The sequence below is a fragment of the Paramisgurnus dabryanus genome, chromosome 21, assembly GCF_030506205.2.
Source record: "Paramisgurnus dabryanus chromosome 21, PD_genome_1.1, whole genome shotgun sequence".
Classification (NCBI taxonomy): Eukaryota; Metazoa; Chordata; class Actinopteri; order Cypriniformes; family Cobitidae; genus Paramisgurnus; species Paramisgurnus dabryanus.
Window position 1 is genome coordinate 14753926 of NC_133357.1, and position 24717 is coordinate 14778642.

The 24717-nt window shown below is 37.9% G+C and overlaps 1 protein-coding gene across 3 annotated transcripts; it reads left to right on the forward strand.

Moving 5' to 3' along the window:
- Positions 1-1705: 1705 nt before the first annotated feature.
- ano11 (anoctamin 11) lies at positions 1706-24025 on the forward strand. Of its 3 annotated transcripts, none has more exons than XM_065285826.2 (23): positions 1706-2095; positions 2231-2348; positions 3839-4029; positions 4113-4220; positions 4380-4516; positions 5832-5889; positions 6123-6233; positions 6336-6501; positions 6804-6894; positions 9010-9106; positions 9256-9399; positions 9482-9619; positions 11188-11286; positions 11413-11515; positions 11790-11901; positions 12620-12674; positions 13852-13949; positions 17379-17515; positions 17867-18072; positions 18780-18922; positions 19445-19535; positions 20099-20258; positions 23453-24025. In XM_065285826.2, exons 1-22 carry the CDS (start codon positions 1967-1969, stop codon positions 20255-20257), a joined length of 2691 nt encoding a protein of 896 aa, XP_065141898.1. In that variant the 5' UTR covers positions 1706-1966; the 3' UTR covers position 20258; positions 23453-24025. The 3 variants fall into 3 exon arrangements, with proteins under 3 accessions (XP_065141898.1, XP_065141899.1, XP_065141901.1); XM_065285827.2 differs by having other exon boundaries at positions 20099-20230; XM_065285829.1 differs by lacking the exons at positions 19445-19535; positions 20099-20258; positions 23453-24025 and having other exon boundaries at positions 18574-18916.
- The last annotated feature ends 692 nt before the right edge of the window (positions 24026-24717 follow it).

The following is a 24717-nucleotide window of genomic DNA, read 5'->3' on the forward strand; positions in this document are numbered from 1 at the left end:
TTTTTATCATATGTCCCCTTTAAGACATTTAAGTAGTTTTTTACTTAAAATTGCATATTGAGACAAAACAATGGCACTGAAATTATGTTAAGATATATCAGTCCAAGCGTTTTTAAATTAAGGCTGCTCAAACATTCATTTTAGTCTGGGACTTGGATAAGCCCTGTCTGGGAAAAACGCCCTACGTAATAGTATTTCTTTTTATTTGCAGCAATATTAAAGCAACACTATGTAGTTTTTTTACCTTTATGAAATCTCCTTATCGCCTTATTGTGTTCACATATGAGGTTATTAATTAGCTTTTTATTACGTTTACATTATTTTATGTCATTGTATTGAATAAGCTGCAAGGCACAAAAGCTGAGTGCCAGATGCTGTATAACAACCACTTCCGCATTTGTCCACTTGTGTTGCCATAGTTTTTACAAGCTGAAACCATAGATAGTGCAAATATTACTTCATTGATAGGACCATGAAAAGGGATGAGACATTATTTAAAATGTCTCTGGATTTACAAATACTTGGGAACTTTTGTGATAATCTAAGGACACACCTGCATGAAATAACACTCTGCAAGTGTTTTTGTTTTTTACATTTTATTACAACGATTTGCATATTGTGGCTTTAAATTGTAAGGATCCGATCAGTGACAACAGGCAAGTATATTAAAAACAATCTGAAATCCATTATGTTATGGTAGAAGTATTATTTTTCATTTTCTATATTTGGTTTCCAGATTTGTTTTTACTTCCCTCTCATGTCCTCCTTTCCAGCTGTTTTTTATTAGTCTGCTTCTCATTAAAAGAGTTTAAATAGGCAATGAGCATTAAGTGCTTAAACCCTCCTCTCTCTCTCTCTCTTGCACTTTCTCTCTCTCTCTCTCGCTCTCCCTTGCTCTCTCTCTCTCTGCACTGCAGCAGTAACATCACTTGGAAAGTGTGAAATATTAACGCAGCACAGTGATTGGAGGCTGGGTAGATAAAGCAAATAAAAGGGTCAAACGCCACATATAAAGATTTTAATATTTAAAAAAGTCCACACACTCCATGGTGTGTGCTACATTGCATTGTTTAATTGCTTCAACCACAATGTTTCATGTCAATTATGTGAGAAATGTCAGTTGTTATCATTGGCTCACAGCCAAGCATGCAGCACTTAAAGACTGACCCTATCTAATGGTGAGATTTAATTGCAGATGTGAAAGTTTTTGTGCAACACACAAATGCACCCAATGCAATGCAGCTAAAGTATTGGTAAGAAATGAAAGTGCAGTGCTCTCTAACCCTCGGCGATGACTCAGACTGATGTTCAAGCACAAAGCCAACCCCTAGCAAATCTTCAGTATCCACTGCGACAGATTGCGTATTTCAATTTTAAGGTTTTGACCCTGAGTGGTCTGTTATTCTAATGGATCATTGACTTCTTAAGGCAATAAGGGTTATATGAGCCTATAAGATGATTTTGTGCCTCTGTAAACTCGTAATACACAATAAACGTTCATGTCGTCCTCAAGCTTAGAGTGAAATTTTTTATGTACGTTGCACTGTTTTTAAAAAATATAAAGTGGTAGGGAGGTGTGTTTACATATGCATGGGAAGATGAACGAATATGAGAGGCTCCTATTCCAGCAGAGTTACGGTAACACGCTCTCTGGAGTGTTGAGGAGACAGAGATGCTTTGAATGAGAGAGAGAGAGAGAGAGAGAGAGGTTACTGCAGACCCACTTCTACATTGTTTTCTCTCGTCCGCTGCACTTAGTACATTTCCTCCGGCTCTTCTCGTCCATCTCTTCCTCTAAAAGGGATGCATTGATACTTATATCTTAAATTTAATTTCTGTGCATAATTTATTGGAGGCTGATCGTGGAACTGTGTGTGCATGTATGTAGTACATCCTGCAAATAGAAGCTCTGTATTTGAGTTTAGCCTTTGATAGCTCCACCGCTGCATCTGTGTCTGGGATCATCATGCTGAAGAGGAGGAACCCTGAGGTGCCTATGGACCGAGAGGTCCTGCTTGACCTGGACTATGGAGAGACGCATGGCTCTGACAGTTATGGAAGTCTGCAAAATGGGGATTTCATCCCTCCCAGATATGTGAGTGTTTTATCTTTTCGTAGCATATGCAGTTGTTTGTGTGCTTGCCAGATATTATGTGCAAAGCTTTGAATCTGATGTTGTTCCTCTGTGGAGCATTAAACCATACACTCCTTGCTTGCAAATATGTACTAGATGAACGCTGCAGCTAATGATGACTATGATGACCCCGGTTACAATTACTGTGAGAGGACCATAAGCCCTCCAGCACGGCCCCCAGGCAACTACTTCAGAGATGGCCAAAGCAAAATAGGTAACGGTTTAATGAAAGCGCTATAAATATACCAGCAGCAGTGTTATATAAACTACACTCTTAAATATAAAGGTCCTACATGATGCTAAAGAAGAACTGTTTTGGGATGTATGGTTCCATAAAGAACCTTTAACATCCGAAGTACCTTTCTGTTGCACAAAAGGTTCATTGAAATTTATTTTGAAAATGAAGAGAGAAATTGAAGAGCTCGTCTGACATGTTTTCATGTAAGTTAGCTTTTTTATTAGATTCTTAATTGGTTCTGCCAATCATTAAAGGGACATTCTACTTTTTTTGAAAATATGCAAATTTTCCAGCTTCCCTAGATCTAAACATTAGATTTTTACCATTTTGGAATCCATTCAGCTGATCTCCGGGTCTGGCGGTACCACATTTAGCATAGCTTAGCACAATCTATTGAATCTGATTAGACCATTAGCATCGTGCTAAAAACATTGTGTACTGTAAAAACATTGTGTACTAAGACCAACAGAAAATTAAAAGTTGCTATTTTCTAGACAGATATGGCTCAGAACTATACTCTCATTCTGGCGTAATAATCAAAGACTTTGCTGCCGTAACATGGCTGAAGCAGGCACAATGATATTACGCAGTGCCCGAAAATAATCCCTTTGGTAACTTTCAATAGCAGGGGAGTATTTTTGGGCACTGCGTAATTCCATAGCCATGGAAACTGATGTAACTATACAAGAGTCAAGTTTTAAATAGGAAAAACATCGAAACTTCATATTTTGTGTGATGCTAATGGTCTAATCCGATTCAATGGATTATGCTAAGCTAAGCTAAAAGTAAAGCTACCGCCAGACCCGGAAAGTCCATAATGGTAAAAATCAAATGTTTAACTCTAGGGAAGCTGGAAAATGAGCTATGTTTTCAAAAAAGTGGATTTAATGCGGATTGGTGAATGTATAACGTGCCGAAAGCTAGGGTGACCATACGTGCCATTCTTCCCGGACGCATCCCGTCGAGGATTTCGGTGCGTCTTCCGGAAGTTGTATTTGTTGACCGCATACGCCATTCAGATAAAAACATAAGATATACAATCGTAGTTTCATTCTTACCTTAAAATGTAATGGTTGCTTTTCTGTAATAATAATAATAATATGACGTATGCGGTCGACAAATACGACTTCCGGAAGACGAACACAAAATCCTGGACGGGATGCGTCCGGGAAGAATGGCACGTATGGTCACCCTACGAAAGCATACGTTCCATTACTTATTTTTGACGAAGGTGGCATTTAACAGCTTTGTTACTTTACACAAAGCGAGTCCTATATAGCACTGTTTTGAGTTTATTCAGGCAGTCACTGATGCTCTTTGAATATAAGAAAATCCCTTAGGGCACTTTTAAATATCTCATATAAATCCTTCATAGAAAACCTGAAGCCCAGCACAGAAATAACCTGCACCATATTATTGCCTGTGGTTTTGAAGGTAAAGGTTAACTCTGGTCTCTCTTCCCTTAGACTTTGTGCTGGTGTGGGAGGTGAAGGTACGACGCAAAAAGAGAAGCCGAGGGCAGTCGCAGGGAGAGGCGAATGAGGAGGTGGATGGAGTGCAGGAGGAGAGTAGGTCAGAGAAAAGAAAAGCTCAGCTGGCACGATGGAGGGACAAATTCATCCTGAACGTTCAGAATGCCGGTCTCCTGATGGAGAAGGTACAGCCTTATAGGTCTGCTTTCACAAAGCAATGTTGTTTTTGGTTTATCCTGTGCTGTAATGGTCTTTTCTTTGTTGCTAGGAGGAATCATCTAGTGCAAAGAAGACTATACATTATCTGAAGCTCAGTGCTCCTTGGGATGTGTTGGTATATTACGCTGAAGAGTTGTGTCTTAGAGCCCCTCTGCAGGTTAAGATTATTATAATGATTGAATGTTTGGCTGTACTTATTTTACTTTCCTTACTTCTGTGCTTCGGCTTTGCAGAATGCTAAAAATTGAATATTGGGATTGGTAATAAAACTGATTTTATGGTAAATTTTGAGAGGAGTGGGTTTTGTTCATCCCAGGCACAACCAAACCCCGACTTCAACATTTCTGCTCGAGTTCTGCAGAAGCTCTGGGTGCCAAATATCATGGCTGACTCTGTGCCCAACCGACCTGTGGACTACTACACATGTGCCTTTCGCAAGTCCAAGATGGAAAGGTAGCTTCTTTAGATTTAAAGGGACATTACACTTTTTTGAAAATATGCACATTTTCCAGCTCCCCTAGACTTAAACATTTGATTTTTACTGTTTTGGAATCCATTCAGCCGATCTCCGGGTCTGGCGCTACCACTATTAGCATAGTTTAGCATAATCCATTGAATCTGATTAGACCATTAGCATCGCGCAAAAAAATAACCAAAGAGTTTCAATATTTTTCCTTTTTAAAACTTGACTCTTCTGTAGTTACATCGTGTACTAAGACCGACGGAAAATTAAAAGTTGCGATTTTCTAGGCAGATATGGCTAGGACTAAACTCTCATTCTGGCGTAATAATCAAGCACTTTGCTCTCGTAACATGACTGCAGCAGGCATAGTGATATTACTGAAAATAGTCCCCTTGGTTACTTTCAATCATAGATATATACACTAGATGTCGCCTTGGGGCTCTGAGCATGCGTCAAAACCGCCGCCATCTTAGAACAGGGGTCTTGTCATTGGAAGTATCTAGGTAAAGCAGCTATCTCCGCCTGTACTTCGAATTCATGAACGATGCCGGACTTTTGTGCTGCGCATGGATGAAAGGGCTACTAGCACTATGCATTACAGTTAGAAAAAGTAAATTTTCATAAAATTAAAACTTTAGTTTTTTCCTGGACTAAACGCTAAATACATGTCTGACTGTTGAAACGAACCAAAAGAAAACAAAGAAAATCGCATTCATGACGATTTATGGTGATTTTATTTCGGTTACACCATTGCCTACAATGACGCTGATGCGGGATTCCCCTGTTTCAAGATGGCGGCTCTAGTTGACGCATTCGGTCCAATGAACTGCCGTAGGCAAGGCGACATCTAGTGTATATATCTATGACTTTCAATAGCAGGGGACTATTTTCAGGCGCTGCGTAATATTATTGCGCCTGCTGCAGTCATGTTACGGCAGCAAAGTCCTTGATTATTATGCCAGAATGAGAGTATAGTTCCTAGCCATATCGGCATAGAAAATCGCAACTTTTAATTTTCCGGTGGTCTTAGTACATGATGTAACTACAGAAGAGTCAGGTTTTAAATAGGAAAAATACTGAAACTCTTTGATTATTTTTTTGCACGATGCTAATGGTCTAATCAGATTCAATGGATTATGCTAAGCTATGCTAAAAGTGGTACCACCAGACTCGGAGATCGGCTGAATGGATTCCAAAACGGTAAAAATTAAATGTTTAACTCTAGGGGAGTGCCCCTTTAAGCAAGATACGCAAATGTTCAGAGTTGTTAATGTAGATGTTTACCTTGATTTCCTATTTTGTTAGGTTTCTGGGCTCTTATGATCGTGAAAACTATTTTACCAACACACAAAGACACCGAATTGTAAGTGTACAACCCATTTATTAGGAAAAGTATATACATATACATTTATGCATTTGGCAGACGCTTTTATCCAAAGTGACTTTATAAGGTATATGTTTATGTAAGCGTGTTCCCTGGAATCAAACCCACGACCTTCGCGCTGCTAATGTAAAGCTCCACCCATTACCACACATGTATTATAACAGTTAAGGTTTGATTGTGTATGAGGTGGCTAATACTCGTGCTTATTCCAGGTGTATGAAATCTTGGCAAGGACTATATATGGGAGAAGGAAGCGGGCAGAGGTTGGCGTCGCCCGGCTGCTGAATGAGGGGGCTTTCACGGGCGCCTTCCCGTTACATGAGGTTAGGCATGGGACACAATATACAGCAGTGTCTTATATACAGCATAATTTAATATACAGCAGTGTCTTATTGCTTAACACACTCACATTTATGACCTTTAAGGGCCCCTACGAGCTCCCAGATAATGACATACAACCAGATCAGCTGAATAAGAGACAGGTACTGTTCCACTATTGGGCCAGCTGGATGAAATGGTATAAGTACCAGCCCTTGGATCACATCCGTGAATACTTTGGAGAGAAGATAGCCCTTTACTTTGCATGGTTGGGTGAGTGGGCACTATAGTATTTGCTTATTTTGTTTGTGATGATGTGTCTCCAGTATAAATTTTAAGCAAGATTAAATTATTTGGCAAAACTGTGTATGACATTATGCTACATTGTTTTTCCTAACACAACTGGCATATAATTTTATCTTGGTTAAAAAATGCATTCAACAGATTTAGAGAGTTTTATATTTAAAACAAAAACAAATTATTTGTCGAGGAAAGAAAAATAAACTTCACTGTAATGCACAAGTTTATTGCTTTAATATTTGAAAGGCTGTATAAGTCTTTTTTATTGTTCTCAGGGTTTTACACAGCCTGGCTCCTTCCAGCTGCATTGGTTGGGACTTGTGTTTTTGTGTCAGGCATTATGACAATGGGATCCAATACTCCAGCGTAAGTGACCTCCTATGATATTGATCATCCGTGAAGATGCTGCACTAAACTTGTTTCTCCGTACTGCTCACACATTTATTGCTCATGTAAGGTATTTTGCTGCATTGAGAATCAATGTCATATTAATGTGGCTTTTATCAGTTTCCATAGCAACTGTTGACCATATTAACTCTACAGCTGTGTCCCAATTTGAAAGCTGCAACCTTCTAAGGACGTATTCTAAAACCGATTGCATCACAGAGGCTAGTAAGACCGTCCCAATTCAAAGGATGTTTAAAATAGTGGGTGCATCCCAATTCAGGGTCTGAATGCAAGGCATTTGAAGGCGGCAGCCTCTAAAGGCCACGAAGCGAACTAAAATGAGACGGTTAAGCCTATGGGGGGAGTTGCGTCACTTACTGTTCCCGCCCACTACGCTTGTCAGCGAGACACAACAGCTGAGACCTACAGACATAATTTTTTTATTTTTATTATAGAAAATATAACACATTGATGCAGATTAAACAATCCAACAGGCTGTAAAATGTACCAACCTTACAAATATACAAAAGCAAAACGCACAATATTGCAGCAATAATATTAATTCACACCACTAAAACATAATTTATAATTGTAAAAAAGTCACAAGGACCTTTAATTTGCAAAACATGCACTTTTATTTAACTACAGTTTTAAATGTTTATTTAAAAAAAACCAGACGTCACAGGCGCGCATTGAATCTTGGTATAGCCAAGGCTGTGTACGATACATCTATGGCTCCTTGGTTTCAGGGAAAAAAGGCCACATTTGGAGGCTTGTATGTGAAGGAGCCTTCGAATTGGGACAGCCGTCGTCGCGGCCCTGTGATATCATGCGTCTTCAAATAGGATTGTGGTTTGATTTGAGAGCGCGAAGTGCGCGAAGGCTGCATCCTTTCCTGTATATGGGATATTTTTGAATGAAGGACTCAGTCCTTGGTTGAAATTCCGAGGATCCTCGAAATTGGAACAGTCCTTTGATGGATGACAATGACGTAGCATCCTCGAAATTCTGGCTTCCGAGGATCCTTCCTTGACGTTGAGAGACACCTCGAGTGCTCACCTTCTGAGGTTGCGTCCTTAGAAGGTCGCAGCCCTTGAATTGGGACACGAGCCCTTATGGCATGGTCACACGAGAATGTCCGTTCCATTGACTTTCATTCATATGGTGTCAATGTGGCAGACCAGAAAAAAAGTATATTTTTCGTGCATTTTAGAGTTCACGTTCTCTGAACTCTGACTTTTTCGAATTTGTATCATATGGTATGAGCAATAGACGATTGAAACATCACAGCATCACATTTTCAGGAGGAGGAAAAACAAAAGGTGCAATAATGTCAGAATACATGAGACAATACTTAAAGGCGGGGTGCATGCAACACTTGCAAAAGGGAGTCGGGCCGACTACCAAAACACACTTGTAGCCAATCAGCAGTAAGGGGCGTGTCTACTAACTGACATCGTTGCCTGGGTTGCATATGTGTGGGGAGGGTCTATCAAAAGAAGGTCCAAATTCTATTGGGGTAGTGGTGTGTTTGTTTAGGTGATTTTAAAAGTCAACATTGGCTTTCAGAGATCATGCACCCTGCCTTTAACACTGTGATATTATATTCAGTTGTCCATATACGCAGAGGTTTGCATAGGAATGTTTAGTCGAGTGTATTGTGCCATAATGATTGGATGGAAAATGTGTTGCAATTTACAACAAGGAGAATAGAAAATACATGAGAGAGAGAGAAAGGAGCAATCGAGAAATAATTAGATGCACTAAATCTGTATCTGTATTCTCAATGAGGCACTCATTCGTATACATAGTCTATTGATCTTTACATAAAAGTAAACTATTGCTTTTAGTCAGTGGCAAGTCTTGAGCTCATGGGGCCCGGAGCAAAATTGTAAGCAAAATTATAAGGGTGGTCCCTAGCCGTCATTCACTGTGATGTAAAGACTTGTTTAACAGTCCACTTCATCACAAAGCACAACACTCCTTTCTCTAGTAACCAGACTCTTATTACATACTTGAAAAACATAGACAAAATTTGTCATCCACTTAATCTCTTTATCTCTAACATTGCATGTTTTTACTGACTGTCTACAGGAAGGAGATCTGTGAAAGTGGAGGACTCTATCTAATGTGTCCACTCTGTGAAACCTGTGAACCCTGGAATATATCAGACATTTGTCCTATGGCCAAGGTAAAGTAATCTGCTCATCTGGCCCCAAAAGGTTCAAATTGAGCTGGATGTTATAAATTAAAGAGCAGCTTTATGATAACTCTGCTGCTGGAATTAAGAGGTTAAGCCAAACTATTTTTTTGCTTGTGGTTACTCTCAAATCTTTTTAGGTTGGTTATCTATTTGATCATCCTGGCACGGTCTTCTTCAGCATCTTTATGTCCTTATGGTCCGTCACCTTTCTGGAGTACTGGAAACGCAAGAACGCCACTCTCGCTCACCACTGGGACTGCATGGATTTCCAAGAAGAAGAGGTTTGATGTGATTTCCAGGCTTATAATACTGTCAATTTGTATAAAACATTGGGGATGTGCTGACCACAAGTAATCAAAACAGGAACCTCCGCGTCCTGAGTTTGCTGCTATGGCAACAACGATGGAGGAGAACCCAGTGACCGGAGTGAAGGAGCCCTACTTCTCTGAAAAAGCCAGGATTTCTCGCATGGTTACTGGCTCCATGGTCATTGTTATTATGGTGAGGCCATAGGGCTTTTCAGAGGCTTTCTGGAGCATCAAATCATTTTATTGAAAAGTCAGAAGGAACATGAAGTGGAATTAAGATTTTGAATATACACTCACCTAAAGGATTATTAGGAACACCTGTTCAATTTCTGATTAATGCAATTATCTAATCAACCAATTACATGGCAGTTGCTTCAATGCATTTAGGGGTGTGGTTCTGGTCAAGACGATCTCCTGAACTCCAAACTGAATGTCAGAATGGGAAAGAAAGGTGATTTAAGCAATTTTGAGCGTGGCATGGTTGTTGGTGCCAGATGGGCAAGTCTGAGTATTTCACAATCAGCTCAGTTACTGAGATTTTCACACACAACCATTTCTAGGGTTTACAAAGAATGGTGTGAAAAGGAAAAAACATCCAGTATGCGGCAGTCCTGTGGGCGAAAATGCCTGGTTGATGCTAGAGGTCAGAGGAGAATGGGCCGACTGATTCAAGTTGATAGAAGAACAACTTTAACTGAAATAACCACTCGTTACAATCGAGGTATGCAGCAAAGCATTTGTGAAGCCACAACACGCACAACCTTGAGGCGGATGGGCTATAACAGAAGAAGACCCCACCAGATACCACTCATCTCCACTACAAATAGGAAAAAGAGGCTACAATTTGCACAAGCTCAACAAAATTGGACATTTGAAGATTGGAAAAATATTGCCTGGTCTAATGAGTCTCAATTTCTGTTGAAACATTCAGATGGTAAAGTCAGAATTTGGCGTAAATAGAATGAGAACATGGATCCATCCATCATGCCTTGTTACCATTGTGCAGTCTGGTGTGGTGGTGTAATGGTGTGGGGGATGTTTTCTTGGCACACTTTAGGCCCCTTAGTGCCAATTGGGCATCGTTTAAATGCCACGGCCTACCTGAGAATTGTTTCTGACCATGTCCATCCCTTTATGACCACCATGTACACATCCTCTGATGGCTACTTCTAGCAGGATAATGCACCATGTCACAAAGCTCGAATCATTTCAAATTGGTTTCTTGAACATGACAATGAGTTCACTGTACTAAAATGGCCCCAACAGTCACCAGATCTCAAGACAATAGAGCATCTTTGGGATGTGGTGGAACGGGAGCTTCGTGCCCTGGATGTGCATCCCACAAATCTTCATCAACTGCAATATGCTATCCTATCAATATGGGCCAACATTTCTAAAGAACGCTTTCAGCACCTTGTTGAATCAATGCCACGTAGAATTAAGGCAGTTCTGAAGGCGAAAGGGGGTCAAACACAGTATTAGTATGGTGTTCCTAATAATCCTTTAGGTGAGTGTAGACTTGAATATATTCTTATCTAGGGACGAGAATATTGACCACATACAATCCTAAAGCAATACCCTGGCATTTTATCATATACTCAAAAACCCAGCATACTGTAGGTTAAATTAGGTTGTGTTTGTCTCTTTTTGGCCCAATGCTGGCTTAAAATTAACCCAGCATCTTTTTATATTTTTTATGTTATATTTATATAAAAAAAATCAGTTGTTTGACATATTTTCTCCATTTTTATCTCTGTTTAGCTGTGTGTAGTGATGATCTTTCTGGTCACTGTGATCATATATCGCAGTATAGTGAGCGTAATGATGTTTGAAACCGGGAGTTCAGTTCTGCGCACTCAGGTTGGCACGCCATCCATCTGTATTCAGTTTAAATATAAGATAACTCGATATAATGCACCGTTTCATTAATCTCTTCACCACCTGCAGTGACTCCCACATTCGGTGCGTATACATTTTGTCTTTCAGGCTGGGAATATTGCCAATATCTCCAGCAGTTTGGTGAACCTGGCCCTGATCTTGCTGATGGGGCAGGTCTACACAGCTCTGGCAGAGCAGCTCACTAAATGGGGTAGGAATTCTGTACGCATCAGATCCCATAAAGCAACACATGTCTGGGAAGTCATTGCTTTAAATTAAATTAGTCCAGTGTTGCTATTGCCCGTGGTTTGGGGGAATGAACCTGCCCATCCACACTTTTAAAATCAATAAGCCATTAGGGTTTAGAGCTCTTTCCACTCTCTAAAGGCAGTTATAATGAAGCATTGAGACTTGACATATCTAGCAGCCATTACCATTCTCATTTTTCTTGAATATGGTTGCTCATAAAAAATTTTCCATTTCAGAAATGCACAGGACTCAGACGCAATATGAAGATGCCTTTACGTTTAAAGTCTTCATCTTTCAGTTTGTCAACTTTTACTCGTCCCCTTTCTACGTGGCTTTCTTTAAGGGCAGGTAACCTGTACATTTGTGTTTGCCAGAACAGAGCAACATTGCATGCCAACATTTATTAAAATCAGTTCGGGACTTTGGGTCCTATCTTACACCCCGTAAGATGCGATGCAAGTGTTTTTTGATAGTTTTAGCCTGATGCAGTTATATTAAATGATTGCACCATTGACCAAATACAACCTGGTCAATGCCGCACTATTTTTTATTTATTTACAGGGCAAATAGTAATAATGCGCATACACTCTGCTTATTACACACAGTGGCGTGCATCAACATACAAACATGCCAAATATTAAAAAAGTAGCTTTTAAAATATTAAAATAAAATGTAAAAATGTATGGCATGGAATGTATCAGAATTATCTATTTAAAGAAATGACAACTACAGATCCTTTGAAAAAGCGCTCAGTCTTCGCTCTTGAAATATTCGCCATTATTCAAGTGCAGCTGGCTTTTAAAGGGAATGGGAGATGAGACTCTGATTGGTTAATTGCACATTACGCCCAAAATGCACCCATGACTCATTAAAAGAATTTGTGCAACCCTTTTGGACCATGCACCTGGTGCACACTGTTTTTTCCATCTAAAACTAGCAAAAGTAAATGTGGACATGCCCCAAGTGCACCTGCATCATGCGCTTTAGACCATGCGCTAGATTGTTAAAATAAGTGCGCTATCTATTGATTTGAATACTGATTTGGACTGATCTTCTATTATTGCAGATTTGTGGGCTATCCTGGTCATTATGGGACATTGTTTGGAATGAGGAATGAGGACGTAAGTGAATGGATTTAATGTGATTGTCATGTGTGCATTCTTTATTAGCTTTAAAAATAGTTAAGAAATAATTTGATTGTAGACCATGAAGCAGGCATATAAGACCTTCTGCAACGCAAAGGATATGGGTTTAATCCCACTCCCAGTGAACATACATGATGAAAAATGTTTACCTTGAATGTACTGTAAGGCACTTATTATAAAAGCATAAATGTAAAAGTTTTGTTAAACACCCAAACTGCCAAATGCATACATGCAAATGCAGAGTCTTGCACAGATTTTATACGTTTTTTATAAATGGCTGTAAAAACACCCAACTAAAGTCATTTTTTGTATATAATATGTGGTGGGGTGGTGATGGAGCAGTGGATAAGACACTCGCCTTTGGTGTGAGAGACAGGTGTCATGAGCAATTCGGTCCCCCCGAGCAATTCAGTCTCCCTTAGGACCCCGCGTGATTCCATTGGCTGAAAAAACTCCTCATGGGTAGTTTTCTTAGCGCCTTATTACAATTCCTACAAAATCGCGTTATGATTTATGTAGTTAGAATGTTGTTAAAATTACAATTGATGTCTTTTAAATGATATGTTTCATATAGTAGTATATAAATGAGGCTATAGGTGGGAGATCTACACATTGCTTGTGTCATTTTATTATTTAGATATTATGTACTGTACCATTTCCACTTTTTACTGTCTACTTATACAATTACTTACTCATTAATTACTTATACAAAACATGATTACTACATAATTGAATCAAACATTTAAATTATAATTATAAGCCATGATTACTACACTTTTACTGTTAAAAAATATATTCCGTAAGGTATGTTAATAATTTACAAAAAATAAAAGTATTGTTTTTGTAAAGCAGATGATGACACAAAAGTACGCAACATGAATATTAGTTTATTATATTATTTTTTTGTTAACTTTTATTTTTTTAAAATGTTATGCTTCTATTTTGTACAACATAATTAGCTTGCTAGACCGCGTATGCAGACGAGATATCGCAATGACAAATTTTTGAGCAGGCATTAGTGCTAGGTACCAATCGGGGTCCTAGGGGAGACCGAATTGCTCGGGGAGACCGAATTGCTCATGACACCTGGTTCAAATCCACTGTGACACACCATCCATTTTTTTCACATGTTTATGTGTGTCTATGGTTTCAGTGTGGGCCAGGAGGCTGTCTGATTGAACTGGCTGAGCAGCTGTGTATCATCATGGTGGGAAAACAGCTCATCAACAACATTCAGGAGTTTGTCATCCCGTACGTGTTTCCTTTAAGCTTTGTTTCATCAAACAATTCATATGTCATGTAGCTACACTCATTCTGAAGACCTTTTATGTAGTTAAGGAAACCACAGTATTGGACGATTAAATCACTGCTGGAATTGCATTTCTGCAGAGTCAAAATTACATTATCTGATCTGAGAACAGCCTGTCAGCATCGTGTGACTAAACAAGTGTTGCATTATGGGTCAGCGCTGCAGCATTGGCACAACGAACTACTGTACTTGGAATCCTGATTCTGCAGAGGTGTGTGTGTGTGTGTCTGTGTGTGTGTGTGTATTTTCGATGCTTCAACACATTCAAGCTGACCCACTGATGTCACATGGACTACTTTGATGATGTTTTTATTACCTTTCTGGACATGGAAACCGTACATAAGTTAGATTTTTAATGGTTGGGACAAAAGCTCTCTGATTAAATCTAACGTTAAAACATCTTAAACTGTGTTCCGAAGATGAACGGAGGTCTTCCGAGTTTAGAACGACATAGTCATTAGTGACATTATTTTCATTTTTGGGCGAACTATCCTTATTTGGTAGTCACACTGTTCCCTTTGGGGGCGGGGGGCGAAAACACAAGCCGCTTATACAGTATGTAAATATACACAGACAATGACGCCCACCGCTGCACGCTAGAATCTCTGGAAAAACAAGCCGATTTCAACCGCAAAAACTGTTATCTCAAACATGGAGAGGCTTCTTCGTGATCTCAACTAACAGATTCTGCAATGAAACGAAAATCACAAATTTTGAAAAAAAAAAAACTCTTTCTCATTTTCTGTGATGGTCGGGGTTAGGGAATGGGGTAGGTAGGGGGAATAGAATATACAGTTTGTACAGTATAAAATGCATTACGTCTATGGAATGTCCCCACAAAACATGGAAACCAGAATGTGTGCGTGTGTGTGTGTGTGTGTGTGTGTGTGTGTGTGTGTGTGTGTGTGTGTGTGTGTGTGTGTCAGTATATTTCCAAATGCCCCTGAAAAGGATAGTACAGCCTGCTTGGCTTAATAAATATACAAAATAATATCCTAAATATACTAAACACATGGTCCACTTAAACATTTTATTCTGTCATCATTTCACACACTTGTTTTGTTTAAAACTCACTTTTCTCGGAGATACTAGGTTTGACACTACTATTACTATAAATAGGGTAAAAGACAATGCTCTAGTGCCAGGGACGATGTATTTTTGTAGGCCAACTCCAGAAAATAGCAGGACACTTGTTCCCTCACTATAAAGCCCATTCATTTTTGCACTGAAAAAAATGATTCATTCAATTTACTCATTTTTTTTAAGGTAAGTGGTTGCAATAAATTTATTTAAGCTACATTTAAACAAAAAAGATTAGTATAGTAAAATAAAATAAAAAACTTTTGTTTAAATGTAGCTTAAATAAATTGATTGCAACCTTACTTTAAAAAATGAGTAAATTGAATGAATCATTTTTTTTCAGTGTAGAATTTTGGATTATTGCAAAATTAAGCTTGTGTTGAACAAAAGTTTATGACACTTACACATTTTGTCCAAAAAGATCATTTTCACAGATCAACACAACTTTTATGATTTATGAAGTCTCTTTTTTTCTAGATGCCGTATTTAATCTTTAAAAATCATAAAAATTGTGTTCATCTGTGAAGATTATCTTGTTGGACAAAATGTATAACTGTTACCCCGGATTTCCACCGACTGCGGAGCAGCTGCAGATCAGCTCCGCTGCGTTACGTCTCCGCACTCTGCCGTCCGCCAATACCCACCAGTTCCGTTTTTGTTGCAGAGCGGCTGCGTGCTGAAGTGACGAGGTCTCGCAAATTCACGTGATGATCGCGCGATACCTAGTTCTGTCTCTGCCCATTATGCCGTTGAATTATGACGTTTTTACAAACCAGCCCAGATCACAACACGAGATCTCGCATAGACAGAGCAGTACATCAAATCCATCCAAAATTCAAAAAATAAGAAGGCTGCTAAAACATTTATATATGCTTTATCTTTAATGTATTTATTTGAAACTCCCCTGGCTCTGTTCCTGTCTATTATTTGTTGTTTCTGTATTAATGACTTTATTTGTGTGTGTTTGTAATGCTTGTATTGCAAAGATTTAATAAAAAAACACGAGTTCTCGTGAATTCAGGTATGATCACGCGATAAAGTCATGGCTCCGCCCTGCGGAGCTGTCCGGCATCCGTCAAAAATAGAAGCTCTGCGTATTTGTGCCGGAGGGCTGCGGATGGCCGGAGCTGTGACGGATTCGGAGCGCAGTCAGTGGAAATACACACATTGACTTGAATGGAAACCGATTGACTCCGCCGCCGTTCCGCAACGGATCCGCAGCCGTTCCGCAGTCGGTGGAAATCCGGGGTTATAAAATTTTGTTAAACACAGAGCTTATTTTTAGTGATAATCCAAAAGTCTATGGGGAAAATTAATGGGCTTTCTAGGGAACCAGTGTCATCCCTTCAGCACTTTATACGGCCACTCTAGTGATGAAAGTCCCGCCTTCCAGTTAAAAGAACAAATCATTAATCAATAAAGAATAACGATTCTCTAGGGGAGGGAATAGCTCGACTATTATTATTGCATAATATGCAGTAACTGAAATGACCTTGAAAAACCCTGTTTTATTGAAATTTGAGCGTTAGAAACAAAAGTTATAGTTCAGTTGATGTCAGCTTTAATTGGTGGTTGGAAATATGTTGTTAATATACCCTGAAGAACATACCCTGAAGAAGGCTGTTTTGTGCCGCTACGCGTGGGTTGTTTTCCATGCATACCCCATGTATTTTTAACTTTCTAATATGAAGTAGCCAGTTTAATAAAGGCTTTTTAAATTTTTCATTTAAGAAGAGTGCCTTGGATTCATCTTTTTGATATATTCATTTTTTTATGTTGTTAATATGTTTGGGTTTGATTTTAGCACCATTTCATTGTATGGAAACTGATGAAAAATTGAATGATGACATTGAGGTCAATACCTAACATATTGCATTATGTGTTTCAATATAGAAATAAAATCATACAGGTGGAACATTTTCACTTATAAGCCTCCCTAAAAATGTGTGAATGTGGGCAGGCTGCTTTTGTATATAGTGACTGATATGTGATTGATCAATCTGCAAACATTATTGTAGTGAGCAGCTGGCAAGCATGAGACTGTATCACTGCCAAACCTTTGGCAGCAGTTTCAGTGCCTCAGAAAGATAAATTCCCACTGGAGCTTTCAGGTCTCTCTTCAATAATGCATTGGCCTCAAGTTCAGGAAAATCCGATAGTTTAAAAATTATATTTTGTCTAAAGATCCATCATATCCTTCGTAATATCATTACACTAATGTTTGCTTTCTCCGTGTCCCTCTCTCAGTCTGTCAGTATTATGATCTTTAACTTTCTCTCTCTGTTTCCCAGTAAACTAAAGGCCTGGAAACAGAAACGGGATTTAGCATCTGTAAAGAAGGCCCAGAGCTCAGAAGAACCCAAGCGCTGGGAGCAGGACTATGAGTTGATCCCTTGTGAGGGACTCTTTGAGGAGTACCTGGAGATTGGTAAGATGATGTTATATCAGTGGTGGTGTTAAATGAATTTTAATAGGAAAAATTGTAAAATAATAATCTTCCAGTTTTTGATACTTAAAATAATTGTGCAAATAATTTTTTTTTCAAAGTTTAGATTTAACCTTTACATTTTTGTATTTGGCAAAGTGACTTCTGCCATACATTTTATCAGTATGTGTGTTCCGATTAAACACATGACCTTTGCATTGCTAACCTAATACTGTACTAATTTAGCCACTAGAATACAAAAACTCAAATCATCAAAGTATCCTTTAACACACAAATGAATTTTAATACACGTGGTGCCTTAACTACAGCTTATTTGATCTCCATTTTTGCTAGTTCTGCAGTTTGGCTTCATCACCATTTTTGTGGCGGCTTTCCCACTGGCTCCTCTCTTCGCTTTGTTGAATAACTGGGTGGAGGTCAGGTTGGATGCTCATAAGTTTGTGTGTGAATACCGGAGACCTGTGGCTGAGCGAGCCCAGCACATCGGTGTGTGGTTCATCATACTGGAGGCTCTTTCCCATGTGTCAGTGATAGTCAATGTGAGTGCTTTCACAAACGTACTACTTTTACCTGTTTACAGCTTTGGCTGACATTAAATGACCAATTATTCAATACTATGGTAACATAAAAATACTATAGCATTTCAATCTAATACAGGGGTTTTCAAACTTGATGAACCTTTTGTGAGGGACCCCCTACCCAAAAAAGATATTAATTGATATATTTTTATGTATAGCGAGGTTACACTTTGAGTAATGCTGGATGCATAAACCTGAAAGAGTTATGCTGTATGTACAAACCTGAATTTTTTTTTTTTACTTTAAATTTATTTGTACTGCAGGAACTTTGACAATAAATCTTGTTTTCCTCAGCGGTTTTACAAAAAATACTGCCTTACAACCCCCAATAAGTGAGATAACAGGGACTGTAATTAGGAAAACACAATAAGATACAAAGCAAATATTAATGTTTCTGGAATGTACAGTATGTAGCAAGAACTGAAAGATAAAATTAAATGAAAATGTCTTCTTTTTTTAAAGGACCCCCTAGAACCTCCAGGAGGCCTCCTGAGGGTCCCCAGAACCCAGTTTGAAAACCCCTGATCTAATAAATTCACTCTGCAATGCTACCGCTCTTTATTTATTTTTCTAATTAGTCACAAATGGTTACATGTTCAAGCCTTATTTTCATATCATGTATTTTTCTCTTTTGAAAAAGTTTCTCAATATATTCTGTTATCCCACAGGCTTTCCTAATTGCTTTTACGTCAGATTTCTTGCCCCGGCTGCTTTATCAGTACAAGTTTAACAATGACCTGCATGGTTATGTCAACTTCACACTGGCTTACTCTCCACCCAGCTACAATCACTCCAGCCACACTGTTTGCAGGTAACACTGTTACTGATGTTATTATTTTTGTTTATATTCTGTATAGATGTATTACATTTGATGTGCAGTCATCTTTGTCCTATACTGACACCTATTGCCATGTATGCAGAATTACAGAAAGTTTGGTAGATATTGATTCTATTATATTAACTATTCACTATTCAGTCAACCATAATTTATTACATGAACAAAAATTCCAAAAATCAAATTAATGCAAGTAAAAACTGCTTTTATTAATTTGACTTAAGTGTTAAAAGTCTTGATTAAAAATTACTAAGTGCCCCATTTTATAAGATTTCTCCCCACTAATTTGTAATGTTTTTTTTTTTTCAAATCTTTATGTGGAGGAATTTTAATGTGAACTATGTTCTGACATTTCACAGCAGTGTCTTGACTGTTGCACCATTTCGCACCGTAGACTGCAAAATTTCCAATCAAAGCAGTGAACTGTAAAATTGCATCTGTCAGCACTGTTAGTTTTTTTTCTTTTGTGGTTTTAGTCATGGTTTCTCTTGTTGTCAGATATAAAGCATTTCGAGATGAAGACGGTAAATACAAGCTGATTTACTGGGAGCTGCTGGCGGTCAGACTGGGATTTATCATCGCCTTTGAGGTGATAACTGATTTGTTGTAGCTACAATATTAAAGTCCGATTTTAATGTACCAATTTAAAGTCAACGTGAAATCTAAAATTGGAAAGTAAAGCAATTAATTGTTCATGTTGTTCCAAAAAGTGTAATGTAAAATAAACAACAAATTAAAGCTAAATTATTGCAGCTATATTTAGGAATTGTTTTAATGTTTTAACTCTTATTTGGGATCCTGTCTGTGAAAACCAAAGTCTCACAATGAAATTATTAAATTAAAAACATCAAAGTTTGATTTCATTTATTAATTTCACATTGATTTCAATCTTTGACATGACCTTAGTACTTAGTCAGTATAAAGTATATCAAGGTTATATTTTCACATAATGTTCTTACATTATGTAGGAGGATTTTATGTAGAAAATCGCAAAAAAATATTTTTAAAAGACTGGGTCACATTTGAAATTGCTCAATTCTGCTAATTTTCCCAATATGTAACATTAAAGAAGAAAAGGTGGTGCAAATTCACTGTAATTTCTGATTTTTATAATTTCTGGTCATCTCATTAACCATTATGTAACATCCTCAGCATGTGGTCTTCTTTGTCCTGCGTGCTATTGACTGGATGGTTCCTGATATACCTGAATCTTTGGAGCTGAAGATCAAGAGGGAGCGTTACCTGGCCAAACAGGCCCTGGCTGACAATCAGGAGGCCCTGCTGGTGAGTGGCAGGATGCCTCATCGGTGAGGTTAGTGCACAAAGTGACGTCCACACCATCACTGTGAGCCAGTGTGTCTCATTAACACGCTCGCATCAGAGAGCCCACAGATTGATTCAGGTTATAAAAGAGTTTCACAGTGTGCAGCATTAACCGACAGTGTGAAACAACCCATTAACGCCTGAGGCAGATGTATATAAAAACAAACTATGTAGTGTTATATCTATAAAAATATTTATTTTTGAATGGGTACACATCTATATCTATATCTATTGTATTATCTATATCTATTGTCCATTCATTTCCCTAGGAAGAATTTATTCAATTTGGGTTTTTATTAAAAAACAGGATTTAACACATCACCTTATATTTCAAGCCTAATGCAAAATAACAAGTTTGTACATGATAAACTTAGGGGCGTTTTCCCGGACAGGGTTTAGGTTAATCCAGGACTAGGCCTTATTTATATTAGGTCATTTAAGAAGTTTTTACAAACATACCTTACAAAAAACACTACAGGTGTGCATCTTGAGACAAAACAATATCACCGATATATGTTAAAATTAGTCAGGAAAAGGTGTTTTTAAATTAAAGCAGCTCAAACTTGCATTTTAGTCTGGGTCTAGGATAAACCGGAAAACCGCCCCTTAGTGAATTTGGAGAAAAAACTTTATATTGCTATAATTGACATATTCTATCTTTAGAGGGGGAAGATCAAAACAAATTTCAACCCAGTTTTCTGAAAATATGTGATACATTCATGCTCTGCTTCTGGTTAGAATGCATATTTGGGCATTTGACCTCATTTTTAGCTTTTAAAGGTGCAATGTGGGACGTTTAGAAGCATCTCTTGACAGAAATGCAATATAATATACATAACTACATGTGAAATCATTAGTATATTATTTAAAGATTATGTTCCATAAAGATATTTAGTAAATTTCGTTCTGTAAATATCCAAACTTTATTTTTGTAATTGGATGCGGCAAAATCGTGATCGAAATTGGACAGAAACTCACCTACAAACTTCACTTTGCTAACCTGTTCCTTGAGGATTTTCCATTTATTGGTTTATGAAAAGCTCAAAACTTCCTATTTTCAGTTCACAAGGTAATTTCAGCGTAAGCCAGTAGAGAGCGCCAAAAAAAACCTTTTCATTTGTAAAATACAGTTATATTCAAAATAATAGCAGTGTACTAAGAAAATTGAATTAAGTGCAAGCATTTTAAAACAGAGTTTATTTCCATATTTCATATGTATTGAAAACATTACATTCAATTACAAATCAAAGCATTAACAGTTTACAAGTCTGCCTTGTTCTTTTAAACGAAGAGCAAAGAAATGAACATTAAGCTGTTCAAAAAAATTGCAGTGTCAACATTTTTCTCTGTTGAAACACCCATTTCAGAGGCATTTCCTCTTTGGCTAAGGGCAACATAATCTTTTCAAGTTTTCTGATGTATTCAAACTGATCCATGTTTTCTTGCATATAATAAATAGGACCAACACGGTTCTATGAAAAACATCCCAATAGTACCATGTTGTTTAACTGTCTTTACAGTGTACTGTGCCTTGAATTCAGTACCCGGGAGTGGCCTGAGGTTCTGCTGATAACCACTTGACCCAAAAAGCAAAATTTTACTCTAATCAGTCAACAAAGTGTTACGCCATTTTTCTTTGGGACAGTTTATGTGTTGATTTGATTCTGCTCATGCCTTTTTTCAACAATGGTGCTTTATGGGGGCTTTTTGCAAACAGCTTGGCTTCAATCAGACATCTTCTGACTGTCACAGTACTTACAGACCATTTTAGATTATCTCTGATCTTTCTAGAGGTGATGAAAGGCTGAATCTTTGCCATCCTCACTATTCTTCAATCTGTATTAACCAATGTTGCTTGTTTTCTTCAATGTGCTTTGGGGTTTTGTTGCCATTTCATTTTAGCTGAGCATCCTAAACTTTGCTGCATTTCTTTATATATTTTCCCATATCAAATCAACTTTTTAATCAAATTGCGTTGTTCCTCTGAGCAATAATGGAACGGCCCAGTTTACTTTGAAATTCAGCAGCAGATGTATTTTATTTTTCAATGGGTGAAACAAATGACTACAAATGAGTCTATTGTTTTTCTATTACACTACCACATCTGTAAATAAATAATTTCCAATGCAGAAATATTACTACTACGAATAACGGTGGTTTATCAGGTTACTGATGTTGCACTGCTATTATTTTGAACATAACTGTATGTTGCTAGGGCATTTTTGGACAATCAAACTCGAGATTTTCAAATCATTGTACCTTGGCCAAATATAATACCATAAGAAACCATATTTCAATGGAAAACGTATTTTCTCAGCTTTTGGCTTATGTATAAATCCCATTTTAAATAAATTGACCGTTTGGTTGGACGACTGGTTTTGTGGTTCAAGGTCACATATTATCAGTGGTGTATAAAGACTTCCATAATAAACTGTATTGTTTTATTACTTTAGAATGAGCCGTTTTTATCTACATAAACCGTGGGTCTCCTTAGTCGCCGTCATGTTTCTACAGTAGCCCTAAATGGACAAACTGTTCTGCAGAGGGCGTTTCGTCTTAGCATTGTCTCAAACGATGACGTGTTTGACCTGTGGCAGCTACCGTAGCTTCTCTTTGCGTTTCAAAATTGAGGTTGATTCGCAATCTTACTGCTAGCTGCTGTTAAAAAACCCACACTGGCCCTTTAAGGTTGGAGAGGTCCAGATGTAAAAGTTTATATTGGCCATTTAAAATGGATCTGCATACATATAGGAACTGCATTACATCTGTAATGTTTACAGACCTTCTTCTGTAGGCCATATTGTGTGACATTATAACAAATTTAGCCCATAGTTTTATCTACTACATTTTTCTAAACCTTTTAACCAAGAGTCTTGGCAGTCAGGGTGGATATAAAAAACATCTTGTGGCTCTATCTGTGTACATCATTATGTGGTGTGTACGTCTCAGTGTTCTGACCATACTCTTGTGTGTGATGTTACTTGTCCTATGTTCACATGTCCTAAATTTAAGCAATAATGTTGAAACCAGAAGGTGAGTACATGATTTTGCTGTAGTAAAATGGATTCATGATTCAAAAAAGCATGTTGCACATTGCAAAGTATTTAAATATAAATAAATGTGACCAAGTGACACCATTACAAGTACTTAAATGTTTCTTTCTTTTTTGTGTGTGCTTTGAAGCAAGCAAAGCGTCTGGCTACGTGAGACTGACCTACAAAGCTGAGGTTTCTCCAGGAGAGGGCGCACTCGCTAGGAAAACACTTGACACCCTTTGAACTGAAAGACTTATTTGATGTTTTATATAAAAGTGCACATGGACTAAAACTTGGCTCGAGTTTAGTTGTGGTTGATTTTGTGTGTGTGTGTGTGTGTGTGTGTGTGTGTGTGTGTGTGTGTGTGTGTGTATTTGTAAGCATGCATTTCTAAAAGTGGAAGTCTATGCCAAAATCACCTCTACTTTAACAAAAGTCTGTTTACACATAAGGCATCATCTAGCTCCAACAATGTACAAAGACATGTGATCACTTAAACTCTCCCTGCCCTCCCGACAAATGATATATTCCTACTTAGATTTAGTGAGAGTTTGCTTTTTCTACATGAATATATTTGTTTGACAAAATTGAGATTGTGAAAGATATGGCTGAAGTGTAAGGACCCCATCTTCATTAAGTGTTAATGTGAAACGCTTCTGTGAATGATACCTTGGTATATTTACCATTGTCATGTTTATCTCTGGGCTGTGCAAGTTTTGAAATAAAGCTTCAATAGTTTTTTAAGTTTCAAACTGTGAAACTCTACACAATGATTGCATGCTAGGATTAAAAGGATTTAAAATTACGCCCGTCATTTCAAACAGAGCCTAATTGTCCCAAAAATGGTTAGCTTGAACAAGAACAAAAATGATATGCTTGAACAAGTTAGAAAGGTGAATAAGACAACATTAATGCGAAGCCATTGAAGCTTTGTATTCCAGAGCTGAGAGCCGATGCCAGCTGGCAAAAGCAGCAGATCCTTAATCTTTGGTTAACACGTCTATGTAGGCAGCTCTTGCCCCACTTTTCAGCTCCGCTTTCTGCAGTCGATCTCTTGTTCTCACATTCCATTTAATTTGATCAGACAATCAAGCCCATGGAAACTGCTCTTTTATAACCCTTTAACTCCCAAACAACATACCACACACTCATAGAAGCAGAGATTCTTACAAACTTCTTATCAAGAACCATTTATCAAAATATAGGATTTCTAGGTTGATCATATAGTTCTGTTTAAAAAAAGGTCCTTTGTGGTGAAAAAAGGTTCTTTAGATTCTAAAAAAGTATAAAAGAAATGGTTCTTCTACGGCATCCGTGTGAAAAGGTTTGGTGTGGTAAAGGCTCTACAGGCACTAAAAAGGTAAGAAATAAGAATGTTAAAAGGGATATTTCACAAGACTTATTAAGATGTAA